The 16,485-nt window shown below is 47.6% G+C and overlaps 1 protein-coding gene across 3 annotated transcripts in view; it reads left to right on the top strand.

Moving 5' to 3' along the window:
* The window catches only part of RILPL1 (Rab interacting lysosomal protein like 1), a 56,943-nt gene that overhangs the window by 22,250 nt on the left and 18,208 nt on the right, over positions 1-16,485 (top strand). For all 3 annotated transcript variants that reach the window (XM_043975428.1, XM_043975430.1, XM_043975431.1), the window contains exons 3-4: positions 2,221-2,339; positions 2,990-3,211. In XM_043975428.1, the coding sequence (XP_043831363.1) occupies positions 2,221-2,339; positions 2,990-3,211 (341 nt within the window). The remainder of the gene's footprint in view (positions 1-2,220; positions 2,340-2,989; positions 3,212-16,485) is intronic.

Here is a 16,485-nt window from a genome sequence, read left to right as displayed (position 1 = left end):
CAAACCACTCTAGTATCTCTGCCAAGAAAACTTCAAATGGGGTCAGAAGAGTGGGACGTGACTGAACAACAAATGCAAAGAAGTTTGTATTTTATCTTGAAGGGAGCAGCTGAGACTTCTTAAGCAAAGGAATGAAATGGGCTGACTTCTTGTTAAGAGATTTGCTTTTCCTTTCACACTGTCATCTTTTAGGACTTGGTTCTCCCCTGAATCTCTAGACTTTCTAGGTTCTTTGGGAGGGGGGGGAGAGCGCAGGCTTCTTATAGGGCAACATTCCCCAGTGATACAGGAAGGAGAAAAGGCAAATTTCCCCTGATCAATCTGGAGATAAGAGGTCCTCACCCAAGCTACAATAGCTTTCGGTTGGCACTTCTTTTTTTTTTTTTTTTTTTTACGGGCAATGGGGTTAAGTGACTTGCCTAGGGTCACACAGCTAAGTAAGTGTTAAGTGTCTGAGGCCGGATTTGAACTCAGGAACTCCTGAATCCAGGGCCAGTGCTTTATCCACTGTGCCACCTAGCCGCCCCACTCAGGTACTTCTGAATCCAGGGCTGGTGCTTTATCCACTTCTGTTGGCACTTCTGATCATAACAGTTCAATTGAAGGATCTTTAATAAGTGGCTGTTTTTGAAGTCTACCAGATTTGTCCTTTTTTTTTTTTTAATCAGTGAAAGGAAGCCCCAGTGTGTATACTCCCTCCACTGATGTTGTTGTTGGGTCATTTCAGGTTTTTTGCTATTGTTCAGTCGTTTTTTTCAGTTGTGTCCAACTCTTTGTGGCCCCATTTAGGGTTTGTTTGGCAAAGATACTGGAGTGGTTTGCCATTTCTTTTACAAATGGGGTAACTGAGGCAAACAGGGTGAAGTGACTTGTCCAGGGTAACACAGCTAGGAAGTATCTGAGGCTGGATTTGAACTCAGGTTCTCCTGACTCCAGAGCCTGGATGCTGTCTACTGTGCCACCTAGCTGAAGACCCAAGTTCAAATCTGAGGATCCCCCCTCCCCGCCCCCATTCGCTGTGGCGCCCCCTAGCTTCCGAAGCAAGTATAATAGAAGGCAAAATAATTCATGTTGCAAGAGAAGTCCTGTAGGGGTTTAGAAGAGGAGAGAATCTTAGTCATTTGGTAAGGAGGCTTCATGAAGGGAGTGGGAGGAACCCGAGTGCTTCTTTAAAAGGTTTCAGTAGGTGTCTGTGGGCTGGAAGTCATTCCAGGCAGAGACTATCATAAGCAGAAACTCGGAGGTGAGAAAAAATGAGATAAAATGGGTAAAAAGAAGAAACAAGTGTTTATTTAATTAGCATTTATTAAGCACTAACTGTGTTCCAGGCACTGGGCTGAGTGCTAGAGAGAGAAAGAAAAGTAAAAGACAGTGCCTGCCCTCAGGGAGCTCCCAGTCTAACGGAGGAGACTCCGGGCAGACAGCGTCATACAAACAAAAAATAGTCGGGAGAAATTGGAACTGATCAACAAAGGGAGGGCACTAGCATTAAGGGACATGGGGAAAGGTTTCCTGCAGAAGGTGGGGTTTTTTGTTTTTGTTTTTTTGTTTGTTTGTTTGTTTTAGTGAGGCAGTTGGGGTTAAGTGACTTGCCTATGGTCACATAGCTAGTAAGTGTTAAGTGTCTGAGGCCGGATTTGAACTCAGGTCCTCCTAACCCCAGGGCCGGTGCTCTATCCACTACGCCCAGAAGGTGGGCTTTTAATGAGGATTTAAAGCAATCCAGGAGGTAGAAATGGGGAAGGCAGGCATGGGGGACAGCTTGAGAGGTGAAAATGCCCAGAGTTGGGAGATGGAATGTCTGTTTGAGGAACAGCAGGGAGGCCAGTGTCACTGGCTCACAGAGTACATGGGCTAAGTTAGAGGTGTGAGGTTTTGGTGGAAGGGCTTTTAAGGCCCTTAGAACCTGGAAGGTTTTACATTTGATACATTAGGCAACAGGGAGTCGTTGGAGTTGATTGAACTGTCAGGTTTGCACTCTGGGAAAATTACTCTGGTGGCTGATTGGAGGATGGATTGGATTGGAGTGGGGAGGGACAGGAGGTGGACCCCCTGACAGCTATTGCGATAGTGCAGGTGTGAGGTGTTGGGGGCTGGAAATGGATCAAGGATAGGGTCAGAAGAGAGAATGGGGAGTGCTGGAGAAAACAGCACTACGCTAGAGCGGGTCCCTGCCCCTATCAGTGACTGTGCCACTGGCTTTATCTTGCTTTATACCAGGTATGTCTGAACGGGAGCGGCAAGTGATGAAGAAGCTAAAAGAGGTTGTGGACAAGCAGCGGGATGAGATCCGAGCTAAGGACCGGGAGCTTGGCCTGAAGAACGAAGATGTCGAGGCGGTAAGTGGGGAGGCACCCTGGCCAGGCACTCTGGACCCGGGAGGATGAGGCTAGCCCAAATAGGCTAGGAAACAGAAGCTGGGGAAGGCAATCTGGAGTCTCTCAGAGTCTCCTCAAATCCTCAGATTTGAACTTGGGTCTTCAGCTAGGTGGCACAGTAGACAGCATCCAGGCTCTGGAGTCAGGAGAACCTGAGTTCAAATCCAGCCTCAGATAGTTACTAGCTGAGTGACCCTGGGTAAGTCACTTCCAAACTGTTTGCCTCAGTTTCCTCATCTGTAAAATGATCTGCAGAAGGAAATGGCAAACCCCTCTAGTATCTGTGCCAAGAAAACCCAAAATGGAATCACAAAGAGTCAGACACTACTGAAAAACAACTGAACAACAACAAAAATTTCCTGACTCCAGGCCCAGTGCTCTCTCCACTCCTCCACCTAGCTGTGCACAGTAGGTACTCAATAAATACATTTTGATTGATATTTTTTTTCTGGAAGAGGAGAGGCCTGGAGAGTGGGGTCCAGGTGTGTCCATCCTAGGCCCCATACTAGAGCAATGTGTAGATGAGCCAGGGCCAGAGCTTCCTGCTGCTCAGCAGATGGTGCCGGCCAGCCTTCCAATGGCCACCCTGTGCCTCTTCCACCCCACCACAGCTGCAGCAGCAGCAGAGCCGGCTGATGAAGATCAACCACGATCTGCGGCACCGTATCACCGTGGTGGAAGCTCAGGGCAAGGCCCTGATTGAGCAGAAGGTGGAACTGGAGGCCTACCTGCAGACCAAGGAGCAGGAAATGGGCAGCATGCGGGCCGAGATCGCGAAGCTTCGGGAAAAGCTGAAGGGGGAGCCCAGCCAGAACGGGGAGGAGGAGAGCGAGGTGAGCAGCGGCGGGCTGAGGGTGGGGGGTGGGGGTGGGGCGATTATTTTATAGGTGAGAAAACTGAGGGAAAGTGGATGGAATAACTTGCCCAGCCTCAGAGCATGAGTTCTTGGCATACTCGGTACTAAACCCCAGGACTTCCAAGTCCTTATATTGTTTCCAATCAGTTTTCTTTTTCTTTTCTATCTTAGAAGAACTTTGGGGGGGTTTTCTGGCTCCTCTGGGTACATTTTCATTGAAGTTTTATCCACAGGTTTTGATTTTTGTACCACAGATATTTCCCCATACACCCTCCTCCCCAGATGAAGCTCTGTTTTAATAAAGGAAAACACTTTATGCCGGACATCAGCTGCTTCCACCTTTTCCAAAGGGAGGTGGTGGCCTACTGGTGTGGAATGAGGCATGCATTTCCAGGCACGGCCAATGAGGAGATTGCTTTTGCTTTTGCTTTTGCTGGAATATACTTATGGGGTGTTGTGGGTAGAGCGATGGTCTGCCTAGTGCTGGATGTGGAATCAAAGGACAGGGATTGGAATCCCAGGGTAGGGCAAGATGTCTGCCTCTCTGTGCCTCAGTTTCCTGATATGTAAAATGACAGGGTTGGACTAAATGGTTTCCTAGGTCCCTTCCAACACACACCTGTGATGGGGGAGGCAGAAAGACTTGGGTTCACATCCCATCTTGGTTGTTTCCTAGCCGTGCGACTTCTTGCTGGTCCTTTCTGGGCCTCAGATTTCTACTCTGTAAAATGAGCAGGTTGGGTGAGATGACTCCTAAGAAGGACCAGGAAGACCTTGGCTCAGATCTCACCTCAAACACTTACTTGGGGCTTCTAACAAGTCACTTCAGCACCCTAGGCCTCAGTTTCCCCAACAGTAAGGTTTAGGGTATTGACCTTGATGAACCCAAAGGGCCCCCACCCCAGATTTAAGCCCCTGATCCTATAAAATCTTTTGAAAATTGGGAGAGTTGGAGCAGCTAGTTGGCTCAGTGGATAAAGCACTGGCCTTGGATTCAGGAGGACCTGAGTTCAAATCTGGCCTCAGACACTTGACACTTACAAGCTATGTGACCCTGGGCAAGTCACTTAGCACTCATTGCCCTGCAAAAAGGAAGGAAGGGGAGGCAGCTAGATGGCACAGTGGATAAAGCACTGGCCCTGGATTAAGGAGGACCTGAGTTCAAATGCAGCCTTGGACACTTGACACTTACTAGCTGTGTGACCCTGGGCAAGTCACTTAACCCCCATTGCCCCACAAAAACAAAAACAAACAAAAAGGAAGGAAGGAAGGAAATTGGGAGAGTTGACAGGAAGTAAAAATGATATATTTTAAAAGGTCATCAATAAAATAATTTTAAAAGAAAAAAAAGTTAAGCAAAATTGACCAACACAGCAACCTTTGGTGACTGACGGCTTATGTCATGTCTTGCATCTGTAGAATTCCCCCATTCCTCACAAGCTGAGAGGTGAGAAAGGATTTCTCCTTTATTCTTGGAGATTCTGCTGTGCTCTTACATCATTCTGCTGTCCTCTCAATCCTCTGCCACTGGGAGGTTTCCATCTCGCCTTGTCCCTCCCTGCCCTGAAGGCTTCGCTTGGCTGAGCCCCATGCAGGGCTGAGGCATGCCTCTTGGGGTCAGCTCAGGTGCTGGCCAGGTGCCCACCAAGTGCTTGGCAGGGCTCAGGTGCTAGAGGACACTGCCCTCCCCAGGCATGTGACCCGGGACAGGGCTGGCTCTGGCCCCTGAAGCCCGGAGGTGTGGCTGGCCAGGTGGCTTGCTTCAGGGCTCATTGGGGGGAATGTGCGAATGCTCACACTTCTTTTCCCCAGTGGAAGGAGAGCTCTTTTGGCTTCTTCGCACCTTGAAATAAACCCCTCCTCCACACGAGGCAAGAAGTGTGTCCCTTCAGGTTGTGTGGCATTTGTGGCTTCAGAAAATCAAATGAGGAGGAGGAAGGAGGAGGAGACCAGGAAAAAGCTTTGGTTCCAGGTTCTGGTCCTGACTGTGCCACTAACAGGCTGTGCATGTCATGGGACCTGAGATCCAAAGCTGGGAGGGACCTCAGGGGCCATCTGGTCTTAGCAGGAAACTGAGAGTCCCACAGCATCAGAGATAGGATTTGTACCCAGGTCATCTGACTCCAAAGGCCCAGCTTCCTTCCCTTCCCTTCCCTGGCCTTCTTTTCCTCATTTGTATAATGAAGGTGTGGACCGGGATAATCTCAGGAGTCTCTTTCAGCCCTGACATCCCCTGTTCTAAGGCCCCTCCCAGCTCTGACATTCTATGTTCAAGGATATTTCATGTCTCCGTTTTCCCCATAGAGTCTCAATGTCATTCCAAGGAAATTTGATGGTCATTTTTTATTGGTCTTTGAATAGGAACTGCTCAGATTGTCAACTCAATTCAGCAAGCATATATTAAGCACCTACTGTGTGCTAAGTATGGAGTATAGAAAGCTAGCCAAGGATAGGCCAGTGGGGATTCCTTGGGTCAGCCAAAGTCTTTACTCTCCAGAAGCCTTCATTACCTCAGGGCACATAAGGTGCCCCTCGACGGAGGAGGAGATGCCAGATTTGTATAAAGTAACTTCAGGGTTGGGAGAAGATAGATATCTAGAGAATAACATGAAACCAGTGTAGACAGATGGCTCGCATCCAACATCGTCAAGCACATTAAAAACCAACCATGAAACCTTGTATGCCAGGAGCAATAGGGAGCAGCTGAAGTTTCTTGAGACAAGGACATAGTCAGACCTGTCTTTTGGGAACATCTGCCTACACAGCTGGGGGGAAGGTGATACAAGGAGGGAAATTAGGAGGTGATTCCAGGCCCAGGGCAGGAGCGACAACAGGAACTACCATTTCCATATCCCTTTAGGTTGTTTTTTTGGAGGCAGTCAGAGTTAAGTGACTTGCTCAGGGTCATACAGCTGGTAACCATCTGAGATTAGATTTGAACTCGGGTCCTCCTGACTCCAGGGCTGGTGCTCTATCTACTATGGTGCCACCTAGCTGCCCTCCCTTTAGGTTTATATTATGACTTCTATTTTTAGAGGATAAAACTAAGGCAGCTTGATGGTACTGAAGGTAGAGTGTTGGCCTTGGAAGACCTACATTTGAATCTTGCCTCAGATATTTCCTAGCTGGGGGGACCCTGAGCAAGGCACTTACCTGCTCTTGGCCTCAGTTTCCTTATCTATAAAATGGGCACAACAGGGTTTGAATGAGATAACCTTTATGAAATATTTTGTAAACCTCAGGGTACTCCTAAATGCTAGCTCTTATTATTAGTATCATCATCATCGTTATTAGGCTCATAGAAATCAAATGACTTGCCTCGAATCACATGGCTAAGAAATGGCAGAGCCAAGAATGAAACTCATGCTTCCTGACCCCAAGTCTGGCCCAGCACTCTTTCTGCTATGATATAGCAGCGACAGGGACTGGACCTATGATTCCATCAGTATAGTAAACTCCCTCTGCCAATGCAGGTTGGCAAAGTTTTAAAAAATCCTTTTACCAGGAAAATGATTTGTCCCCCTTCACTGCCAGATTTCTCTGTTTTACATAATCCTTTTTTTCCATTTCCAAAAAATTGAGGCAATTGGGGTTAAGTGATTTATTTGCTCAGGGTCAGGCATATGTGTCCGAGGCTGGATTTGAACTCAGGTCCTCCTGACTCCAGGGCTGGTTCTCTATGCACTGCTGCCCCTGTTTCATATAATCTTGCAGAAGGCACCTCCCAGATCATCTGGCCCAGCCCATACCTGCATAGGAGTTCTCTCTACCCCATCCCTACCAATATTCTTTTGTAGCCTTGGCTGGAGGCCCTCCAGGGACAGAGAACCCATCACCTCCAAGGCAGCCCACCCATGCCACTTTTGTCTGGTTCCAACTGTTAGCCAGTTTTTCCTGACATCAAGCCTCAAGCCGCATTTTGTCTCTCTTTGACTCCCACCCATGATTCCCATCTGTGCCCCCTGGTATCCAGCAGAACAGTTCAGATCCCTTTGCCATGAACTAGTCCTGCAGATGCCCAAAGAGGCTTTCATGCCCCTCCAGGCTGACCATCCTTGCTTCCTTCAGCCTCTCCCTCTTCTGGCATGAGAAAAATGGGCCCTTCCCCACCCCAGCTGTCTTCTTGGAACCCCCTCTGACTTAAAAACGTCCTTCCCATGGCATGGTGCCCAGAACCGAACCCAGCCCTCCAAACACACATGATCTGACCAGGGCGATCTGGTGGGATGGTCCCCTTCCTGGCACTGGGCCAACTAAGTCTACATTCTATTTTTGTTTTGTTTTGTTTTGTTTTGTTTTGTTTGCAGGACAATGAGGGTTAAGTGACTTGCCCAGGGTCACACAGCTAGTAAGTGCCAAGTGTCTGGGGCCAGATTTGAACTCAGGTCCTCCTGAATTCAGGGCCAGTGCTCTATCCATTGTACCACCTAGCTGCCCCCTACATTCTATTTTTTTAAAGCCATATCTTATTGTCACCTTATATTGCTGTTCAAGGCCACTAAAACCCCTGGGATTTTCACAGACGGAAGACCAAGCAGGCCTCCCCATCTTGGACTCAGGCAGTTAATTCTTTTAACCCAATTGCTAGACTTTACATTTATCCCTCATTCGCTTCATCAGATTGGCTTTGGCCTCGTACCTTAGCGCCAGAGCTTCTTAGATCCCAGCTTTGCCTTCCAGGATGTTAGCTAGCCCCCCACCCACCCCAACACTGTGTCACAAATGAATCTGACAAAATCCCTGCCTTCATCCAGATCACCGCTAAAAATGTTAACTAGCACAAGTCCCCCGGGTGCTCCACTGGAGACCAACCGCCAAGTAAACATGGAGTCAGCAGCAAATCCTTTTTGGTTCTGGCCACTTAACCGCCTCTCAATCCACCCAGGTGTGCTATCTAGCTCCTGGCCCTCTGTGTTTTCCATTAGGATAAAATGAGAGACTCTGTCAAATGTTTTGGTCCAATCTGGGTCATCTGTATATGCAGCATCTCCCTGATCTAGTAACCCTGTCAAAAAAGGAAGCGGCGTTTGTCTGGGATGGCCCGGTCTTAATGACGACGTGTTGGGTCCTGCCGAGCGCTGGCCTCCTTTCTCACTGTTTACTCCCATCCCTTTAATGATATATTTTAGAATTTGGCCAGGAATGGAGGTCAAGGTTGGCGGTCTATAGTTTACAGCCCCATTCCCCCTCCATTTGAAAATCGGGACTTCTCCCCTTCTCCTTGGTCTGTCCAAGGTTGCCAATCATGGCTCAGTAAGGCCACCTGTTCATTGTTTGAGGACTTGGGGGCATGGTTCTGCTGCTCCTGTTGGCATGAGTTCATCCAGGGCAGCTCCTCTCTCTCTCTCTCTCTCTCTCTCTCTTTGTCTTCGTCTCCTCTTTCTATCTCTCTCTTCTCTTTATCTCCTCTCTCTGTGTGTCTCTTTTCTTTCTGTCTGTTTCTCTCCTCTCTCTGTCTTTCTCTCCTGTCTGTTTGTCTCTGTCTATCTGTCTCTCTCTGTCTCTCACACACACACACACACACACACACACACACACACACACACACCCTTGTAACAAAGAGAAACACTAAAGCAAAACATGCTGACACACTGCCCATAACTCACACAGTATGTAGCATTCTGCCCTGGTAGTCCTCCACCTTTTTTTTTTTTGTTTTTTGTTTTTGTTTTTTGGTTGGGCAATGAGGGTTAAGTGACTTGCCCAAGGTCACACAGCTAGTAAGTGTCAAGTGTCTGAGGCTGGATTTGAACTCAGGTCCTCCTGACTCCAGGGCCAGTGCTCTATCCACTGCGCCACCTAGCTGCCCCCTCCACCTTTTTTTATAGAGAAGAGGGAAATCTGTCTCTGTATCAGTCCTCTGGGTTCAGGATCGGACATTACTTTTATCTGAATGCGGTGGCTGTGTCTAGTTGTCTTAGTTCTTTGTTCACTCTGCATCAATCCATACCAGTTAGAGAGCACTTCCAGTAGCTCATGCCCCTCTTCCCTTGGGGGAAGTGCAGCTCCTTCAGTTGTTCCCTGCAGGCCTTACCCGTAAGGAGGAGGGGAGTGGTTCCCGCACTGCATCCAGAGGAGAACAACACTTGGAGAGGCTCACAAGACTTACATTTCCACTCTTACTACCTATGCCTGGGTAAGCAAAGGCCTGTGGGACAGGAATGGGCTGAGATAACCTGAGCCACCTTTCTGCCTCCCTCACGGGGTGTAAGCAGAGAAGTCCACCCCAAATTGCTGCTGTTGCTGCTAATGAGGCCTGATTTCCATCTTGTTTGGCACACTTTCCAAACCTCGGTTCGACCAGGCAGAGAGCCCCATGCTGCTATCAAGGGCATATTGCATTTCAGTGTAACGGATGGTATTGTACCCACTGTCAAGAGACCTGCCTCCTGGAGGGTCGGCCCTGCTGCTCTGTGACCTTGGGAGAGTCACTTCTTTCTGGGACTCGGTTGTCTCTTCTGTGAAATGAGAGGGCAGAATCTGGTGACCTCTGACGTTCTGTCTCCCCATAACACACCCCTTAGCTTCTGAGAGCTTTCAGGAAAGGTTCTACTGCCTAGGGCTTCCTCCTCCTTCTCCAGGACCACCGTAGAAGAGACAGGGCAGCTTACTGGATAGTGTGGTTGGACACAAGTCTGAAAGGTCTAAGTTTGAATCCCCCCTCTGACACATACTAGCTGTATGACCCTGGACAAATCACTTCATCTCTCCATGACTCGGTTTCCTTATCTGTAAAAAGAGAAGGCAGGGGACAGCTAGGTGGTGCAGTGGATAAAGTACTGGCCCTGGATTCAGGAGCACCTGAGTTCAAATCTGGCCCTAGACACCTGACACTTACTAGCTGTGTAAGCCTGGACAAGTCACTTAACCCTCATTGCCTGGCAAAAAAAAAAAAGAAGAGAGAAGGCATGTGAGTTGGACACAATGACCCATATAATCTGTGCTTTTATAAGCCAGGATATAAGAAAAAGCTCCCTCAACCTCTTTAGAGAAGACCACAGAGTCCCTCAGAGTCCAGGTTGTGGCTGGAGGAAGTGCTTGGGGGTCAGGCTGCCCTTCCAGCCCTCTCAACCCCCAAGTAAAACCAGTTTGTCCTTTTCAAGGGATGGATTGGTGGGCAAGGAGGAGAAGCAATAATGAGCTCAATCCCTGGGATACCTACCCTTGGTCTGGCATCCTAAGGATGCCCCCAGATGGCTCTGGAAAGGGAGTGTGGCATCAGCCCTGACTACAACAGGACAACTTGGAAAAGGCCTTCACCCCAGATTCTTCGGTTATGGGCCAGGAGGCCACTGCCCTCTGGGCTCTCTTTGTCCTGCCTCAAGACAGTCCGAGGGCCTCTGAGTCTTGTAAGAGTGACTTTCCTGGGCTTTGATCCAAGTCCATGCACACTTATTAAACACCTCCTCTGGGTCTCTGTGCATCTGAGGGCTGCCCTCCAACTCAGAAAGACCTCGGCTCAAGTCCCATGATGTTGTGATTCTGGGCAAGACTTCCCAACGTTAAAGCCTAAGTCACAGAGCAGCTTCAGTTCCCTACACCAGTGAAAACAGAGGTTTTAGGTAAGAAAAGGTTCTGGGTGCTGGGCACACACAGGCAAACCCAACAAAACCATCCCTGCCCTCAAGGAACTTACGTAAGGGGGAAGAGATACATCCATGTGAGGTAGACACAAGATCATTTGGACTTAAGTTGATAGTCTGGTGGCTGGCTTCGTTCAGGTTAGCTGGCATCGGGAAAGACAGACCCGGCACTGGCTTGAAATCCAAGGCCAAATCCCCCTCTTCTCCAGATGAGCGCTGCTTGCTGCCCGCTGCCAACTTAACCGTCTTCCTAAAGGGAGTCTGGTTTCCGTCGTCCTTCGCTGGGACAAGCTTGCCCTTGATCTCGGTGTGAAATGGTCCAATCCTGTCTCCTGATTCTCCAGCTCTACCTCCACTTGGGCTCCTGCCACTCCTGGCCTTTTTGCCTCTGAACTTGAACTCTCCTCCTATTTTTGGTTTTTTCCCCATTCGGGGCTCACCTCTGCCTCTTGGAGCTGAAACCCCAATCTTGTAAATCCCAAATCTTCCTGGCACCCTTCCTAACCCAAAGAAGAATCTTGGGCAGTTTGGAGTCAGAAGACCAACTCAAATAGTAGCTCTGCTACCGACCACCTTGTGACCTTGGGCAAGTCATTAACTTCTTTGGGCATCAGCTTCCTCCTCTGTAAAATGGGGAAGTTGGACTGGCTAGCCTCTGAAGTCTCTCCTTGCTCTAAATCCATGTTTGCTACTCCTTTCTAAATCTGAATCTCTTTATTTCTGAACCAGAGGAGGACAGGAACCCCTGCCAGGTGGTGCTGATGCCTGTTGGCCTGCCGCATTTGCCTTCTGAATGCTGGAGATGGAACAGTGGTGACTTGGTTCCCTGACCCCTTAGCCTTGTGGCTTGCTGGAGCCCTCTGTCCAGTCTTTTTGTGGACATCCTCAGTCTGGATCGCAGTTCTTCTCTGTATCACTCAGAATCCCCACTGTGCTGGGTTCTGCTTACTCACCAAAATAAAAATGGCAGGGCAGAGGAAGGGCAGTGCCTACTGTGATTCATAAGAATGAGCTGAGCCTGGGCTGGGACCTGGTGACTGATGGCAAGAACGTAAGTGAGTCACAGGAAATCAGAGTGTGGCTAGACATGACCCACCACAAATCAGGTGAATACTTAATATAATCTGCCTAGCATTTGTGAAATACCTATGCAAAGAGGCAGCTAGGTGGCGCAGTGGATAAAGCACCGGCCCTGGATTCAGAAGGACCTGAGTTCAAATCTGGCCTCACACACTTACTAGCTATGTGACCCTGGGCAAATCACTTAATCCCCATTGCCTCACACACACACAAAAAAAAAAAAAGAAAGAAAAGAAAAGAAAAAAATACCTATGCAAAGAAACTAGGAAAATCAAACCAGTAGTCCCCCATGCATGCATCCATCCATTCATCTAATGTTAAGGAGCACCTCCTATATTCAGGACACTACTGGAGTATAAATAAATGTAAGAGTCAATTCAATAAACACTTACTTTGTCCTAGAGGCACTAAGGAGCCACTGGAGCTTTTTTTTTTTTTTTTTGGGCGGGGCAATGAGGGTTAAGTGACTTGCCCAGGGTCACACAGCTAGTAAGTGTCAAGTGTCTGAGGCCAAATTTGAACTCAGGTCCTCCTGACTCCAGGGCCGGTTGCTTTATCCACTGTGCCACCTAGCTGCCCCCAATAAACACTTATTAAACACCAACTGTGTGCAAGGTACCAGGAAAGGCCCTGGTAAGGACACATTTGGAGTATGGTTTTTAGTTCTGGATATCACATTTTGGGTTTTAGGAATGCTTGTAAGCATCCAGAGAAGGGCTGTCGGTCTGAAAGCATTTATTAAGCACTTGCTGTGTGCCAGGCATTTTGCTAAGTGTTCAGAATGGGGGAAAAACCATGGGCTTTGATATATGACACAGAGGATTCTTGTTTCTGTATGGTCTAGACTAGGTGTTCTCTGAAGTCCCTCTCAAGTCTGGGATTCTGTGATAGGTACATGGTAATTGGAGGAGGGAGACAGGACTGAGTCCTGAGATAATCGGGAAAGGTTTGCCCAGGGAGGTGCCAGTTGGGCGGGCCTTGTGAGGGCTGAAGAGGATGGCATGCCTGGCTTGGGGTGCAGAGGCAGTGCAGCCTCTTTGAGGCAGAGGCTAGTTTTCTCTGGATCCCCTGCACTCATCATTGCATCTTCATGCTCTAGGTGCTTAAATAAATGCATGATGAATAATAGATGCTTGTTGTTGGAAGCTTAGGGAACAGATGGCACTGAGTGTTGGTATAGGATGAGCTAGGTGGGTTTGAGTCAGACTGTGGAGAGTCTGAAATGTCACAGTGAGGAGTTTGTACCTTCTCCCGAAGGTGGGAGAGTGCCTGGCTCACAGTCTTCCTCTCCTCCCCCACTCCTTCCCTCAGGGACTTGGACATACCGATTGATGCTTCCTCAGACACCCCAGGCCTACTCTATTCCCATAAGCAGTAGGCAGCCACCTCCACCCTGCGCTGAGATGGGCTTACCTTTGATCTTGCTATCACCCACAATCCTGAATCATTGCATCTTTCCTTATGCTTAATGGTCGCTACCTCTGTTCTTCATCCTCACTTTAACCTCCATTCCCTCTGCTCCATAGTTCTTTCCCAAGCCGCCACCTCTACACTGGTCACCATCTCACTCGCTCACTCACCCTGCCTTGTCCTCTACTCTCAGGTCTCTTGCCTTTCCCCCTTGACATGTTGCTGATCTTGGCTTGTCAAGCCATACCATCTACCCATTTATGTGCTGCAGGAACAAGTTTGAGGAAGTAACAAAATTGTGCCGATTAGGCCCACTCCAAGGTTGTGTTACATAATCCCAATTGGGCCCTCACTGTGGCAAGTCAATCATTCTGCTCTCCCCTTATTGGCAAACTCTCTCACTGTCCGCAGGGCTGTCCTGAATCTTCCCATCACTCCTCAAGCCTCCTGTGGCACGCCTTCCTCAACCCTACCCCCTTAGTTAAGGGCCTTGCCTAATACATCCCTGGAAGAATTGAAGCTACTTGTCGTGAATCTTACCTCCTCGTCTCAAATAACTCGTACATCCTCCTCTACTATCTCTTCCTCCCCTCCATCTCCTAGGAAGATGCCAATGTCAACCCCTCTATATGCATCTCTCTCTTATCTTCAGTCTCTTCCTGTCTGCTGGCCCCTTCACTGCTGCCTACAAGCACTCCCACATCTCTCACATTTTTTTTTATTTTTTTCCAGGGCAATAGGGGTTAAGTGACTTGTACGGGGTCACACAGCTAGTGTCAAGTGTCTGAGGCTGGATTTTAACTCAGGTCCTCCTGAATCCAGGGCTGGTGCTTTATCCACTGCGCCACCTAGCTGCCCCTCTCCCATTTTTTTTAAACCCTCTTTTTTTTTCTTTCCTAGCTCAGCTTTTCACTCTCCAGACTTTGCTACTGAGCCTCAACTTTTAGAACCTTCCATCCTGTAGCCCCCTTCTCCCGTTTTGGGCTCCACCTGCTGTCATCTTCTATTTCTTCTCTTCCTGGCTAAATTCCTTGAGAAAGCTGCCTATACTTAGCGTCTTCACTTCCTCTCTTCTCCATCTCTTCTAAACCCTGAACAGTCTGGCATCTGAACTCATTCATCTGCAATGACTTTCTCCAGAGTTGCTATAGATCTCTCTCTCTCTCTCTCTCTCTCTCTCTCTCTCTCTCTCTCTCTCTCTCTCTCTTTTTTTTTAGTGAGGCAATTGGGATTAAGTGACTTGCCCAGGGTCACACAGCTAGTAAGTGTTAAGTGTCTGAGGCCGGATTTGAACCCAGGTACTCCTGACTCCAGGGCTGGTGCTCTATCCACTGCGCCACCTAGCTGCCCCTGCTATAGATCTCTTTAATTGCCAGATCCAAGGGCCCTTTCCCAGTCCTTGGCCGTCTTGAGCTCTTTCTAGCCTCTGACACTGTTGGTCATCTTCTCTTCCTGGATACTCACTCCTTTTGGGGGTTTCATGACACAATTTTCTTGGTTCTTCGTTTACCTATGTGTCCACACTTTCTCAGTCTCCTTTTTTGTTGTTCAGTCGTATCTGATTCTCCACGACCCCTTTTGGGGTTTTCTTGGCAGAGATACTGGAGTGGTTTACCATTTTACAACTCCAGCTCATTTTACAGATGAGAAAACTGAGGCAGACAGGGTCAAGTGACTTGTCCAGTATCTTATATCCATTTCATATGTAAATACCTTGTGTATAAAGATCACTCTCCAGATGTTGTCTGCCTCTTTAGAATATGAGTTTCTTTTTTTTTTTCTTTTTCTTTTTCTTTTTCTTTCTTTTTTTTTTTTCAGGGCAATGAGGGTTAAGTGACTTGCTCAGAGTCACACAGCTAGTGTCAAGTGTCTGAGGCTGGATTTGAACTCAGGTCCTCCTGAATCCAGGGCTGGCGCCTTATCCACTAGCTGCCCTTGAATATGAGCTTCTTAAGGGGTAGCTAGGTGGCGCAGTGAATAAAGCACCAGCCCTGGATTCAGGAGGACCTGAGTTCAAATCTGGCCTCAGACACCTGACACTTACTAGCTATGTGACTTAACCCTCAATGCCCTGCCCCCTGCCAGAAAAATATGAGCTTCTTGAGATCAGATACTATTTTTGAATTTCTTTGTATCCTCAGTGCTTAGCACATAGTGAGTGCTTAATAAAGCTTATTCATTGATTGACCGATTGATTACCAAAGGCAATGAGTATTCACCAGCTGCTCTGATTCCTGCTTTCATAGAGCTTATATTATAGCTAAGGAGATAGTCTGCTAAGGTCTCTTCTGTACTTCCGTATGAAGTTGTTTCATCTGAACCAGTGATTTTATTAATGCACAGAACTCCTAGTGTGGTGAGGCTCTCCACTGATGCATATCAGCAACCCTGCATTTAGAAATGGAAGCAGTGATCACTAAGAGCTAGTATGGCTTCATCAAAGATGGAACATGCCAGACTAACTCCATTGTCTTTTATGAGTGGGTTACCAGCCTAATAGATTAAGAGATTGCAATAGATATCACAAACCTGGATTTTAGGACAGCATTTGATAAGATTCTTCATGTTATTTTCATTTTATTCTAAATTTTTTTTTTTTTTTTTGCGGGGCAATGGGGGTTAAGTGACTTGCCCAGGGTCACACAGCTAGTAAGTGTCAAGTGTCTGAGGTCGGATTTGAACTCAGGTACTCCTGAATCCAGGGCCGGTGCTTCATCCACTGCGCCACCTAGCCGCCCCTTTTCATTTTATTCTAATGGACAAGCTAGAGGTTAGATGGTGGTAAAGTTAAGTGAGTTTCGACCTAGTTGAATGGCTGGGTCCAAGAATAGTCATTAATAGCTTGACATTAGCTTGAAAGGTTCCTAGTTGAGTTCCTCAGGCATCATTTGTTTTCCCTCTGTCATTCATAACCAAAGCTTTTTTTTCCTTGCTTTTTTTTAAGTAATAAACATTTTTATTTATAGTTTTGAGTTCCAAATTTTATCCCTCCTTTCCTCCCCCCTCCCTGAGGCGGTAAACAATCAGATATAGGTTATACATGTATGATTATATAAAACCTTACCATATTTGTCATTTTGTACAAGAAAACTTGAAGAAAAAAATGAAAGAAAGTGAAAAATAGCATGCTTCAGTCTATATTCCATCAATATCAGTTCTTTCTTTGAAGACAGATGTT

Source organism: Dromiciops gliroides, chromosome 1 (genome assembly GCF_019393635.1).
Source record: "Dromiciops gliroides isolate mDroGli1 chromosome 1, mDroGli1.pri, whole genome shotgun sequence".
Lineage (NCBI taxonomy): Eukaryota > Metazoa > Chordata > Mammalia > Microbiotheria > Microbiotheriidae > Dromiciops > Dromiciops gliroides.
This window is presented reverse-complemented; position numbering and strand designations above follow the sequence as displayed.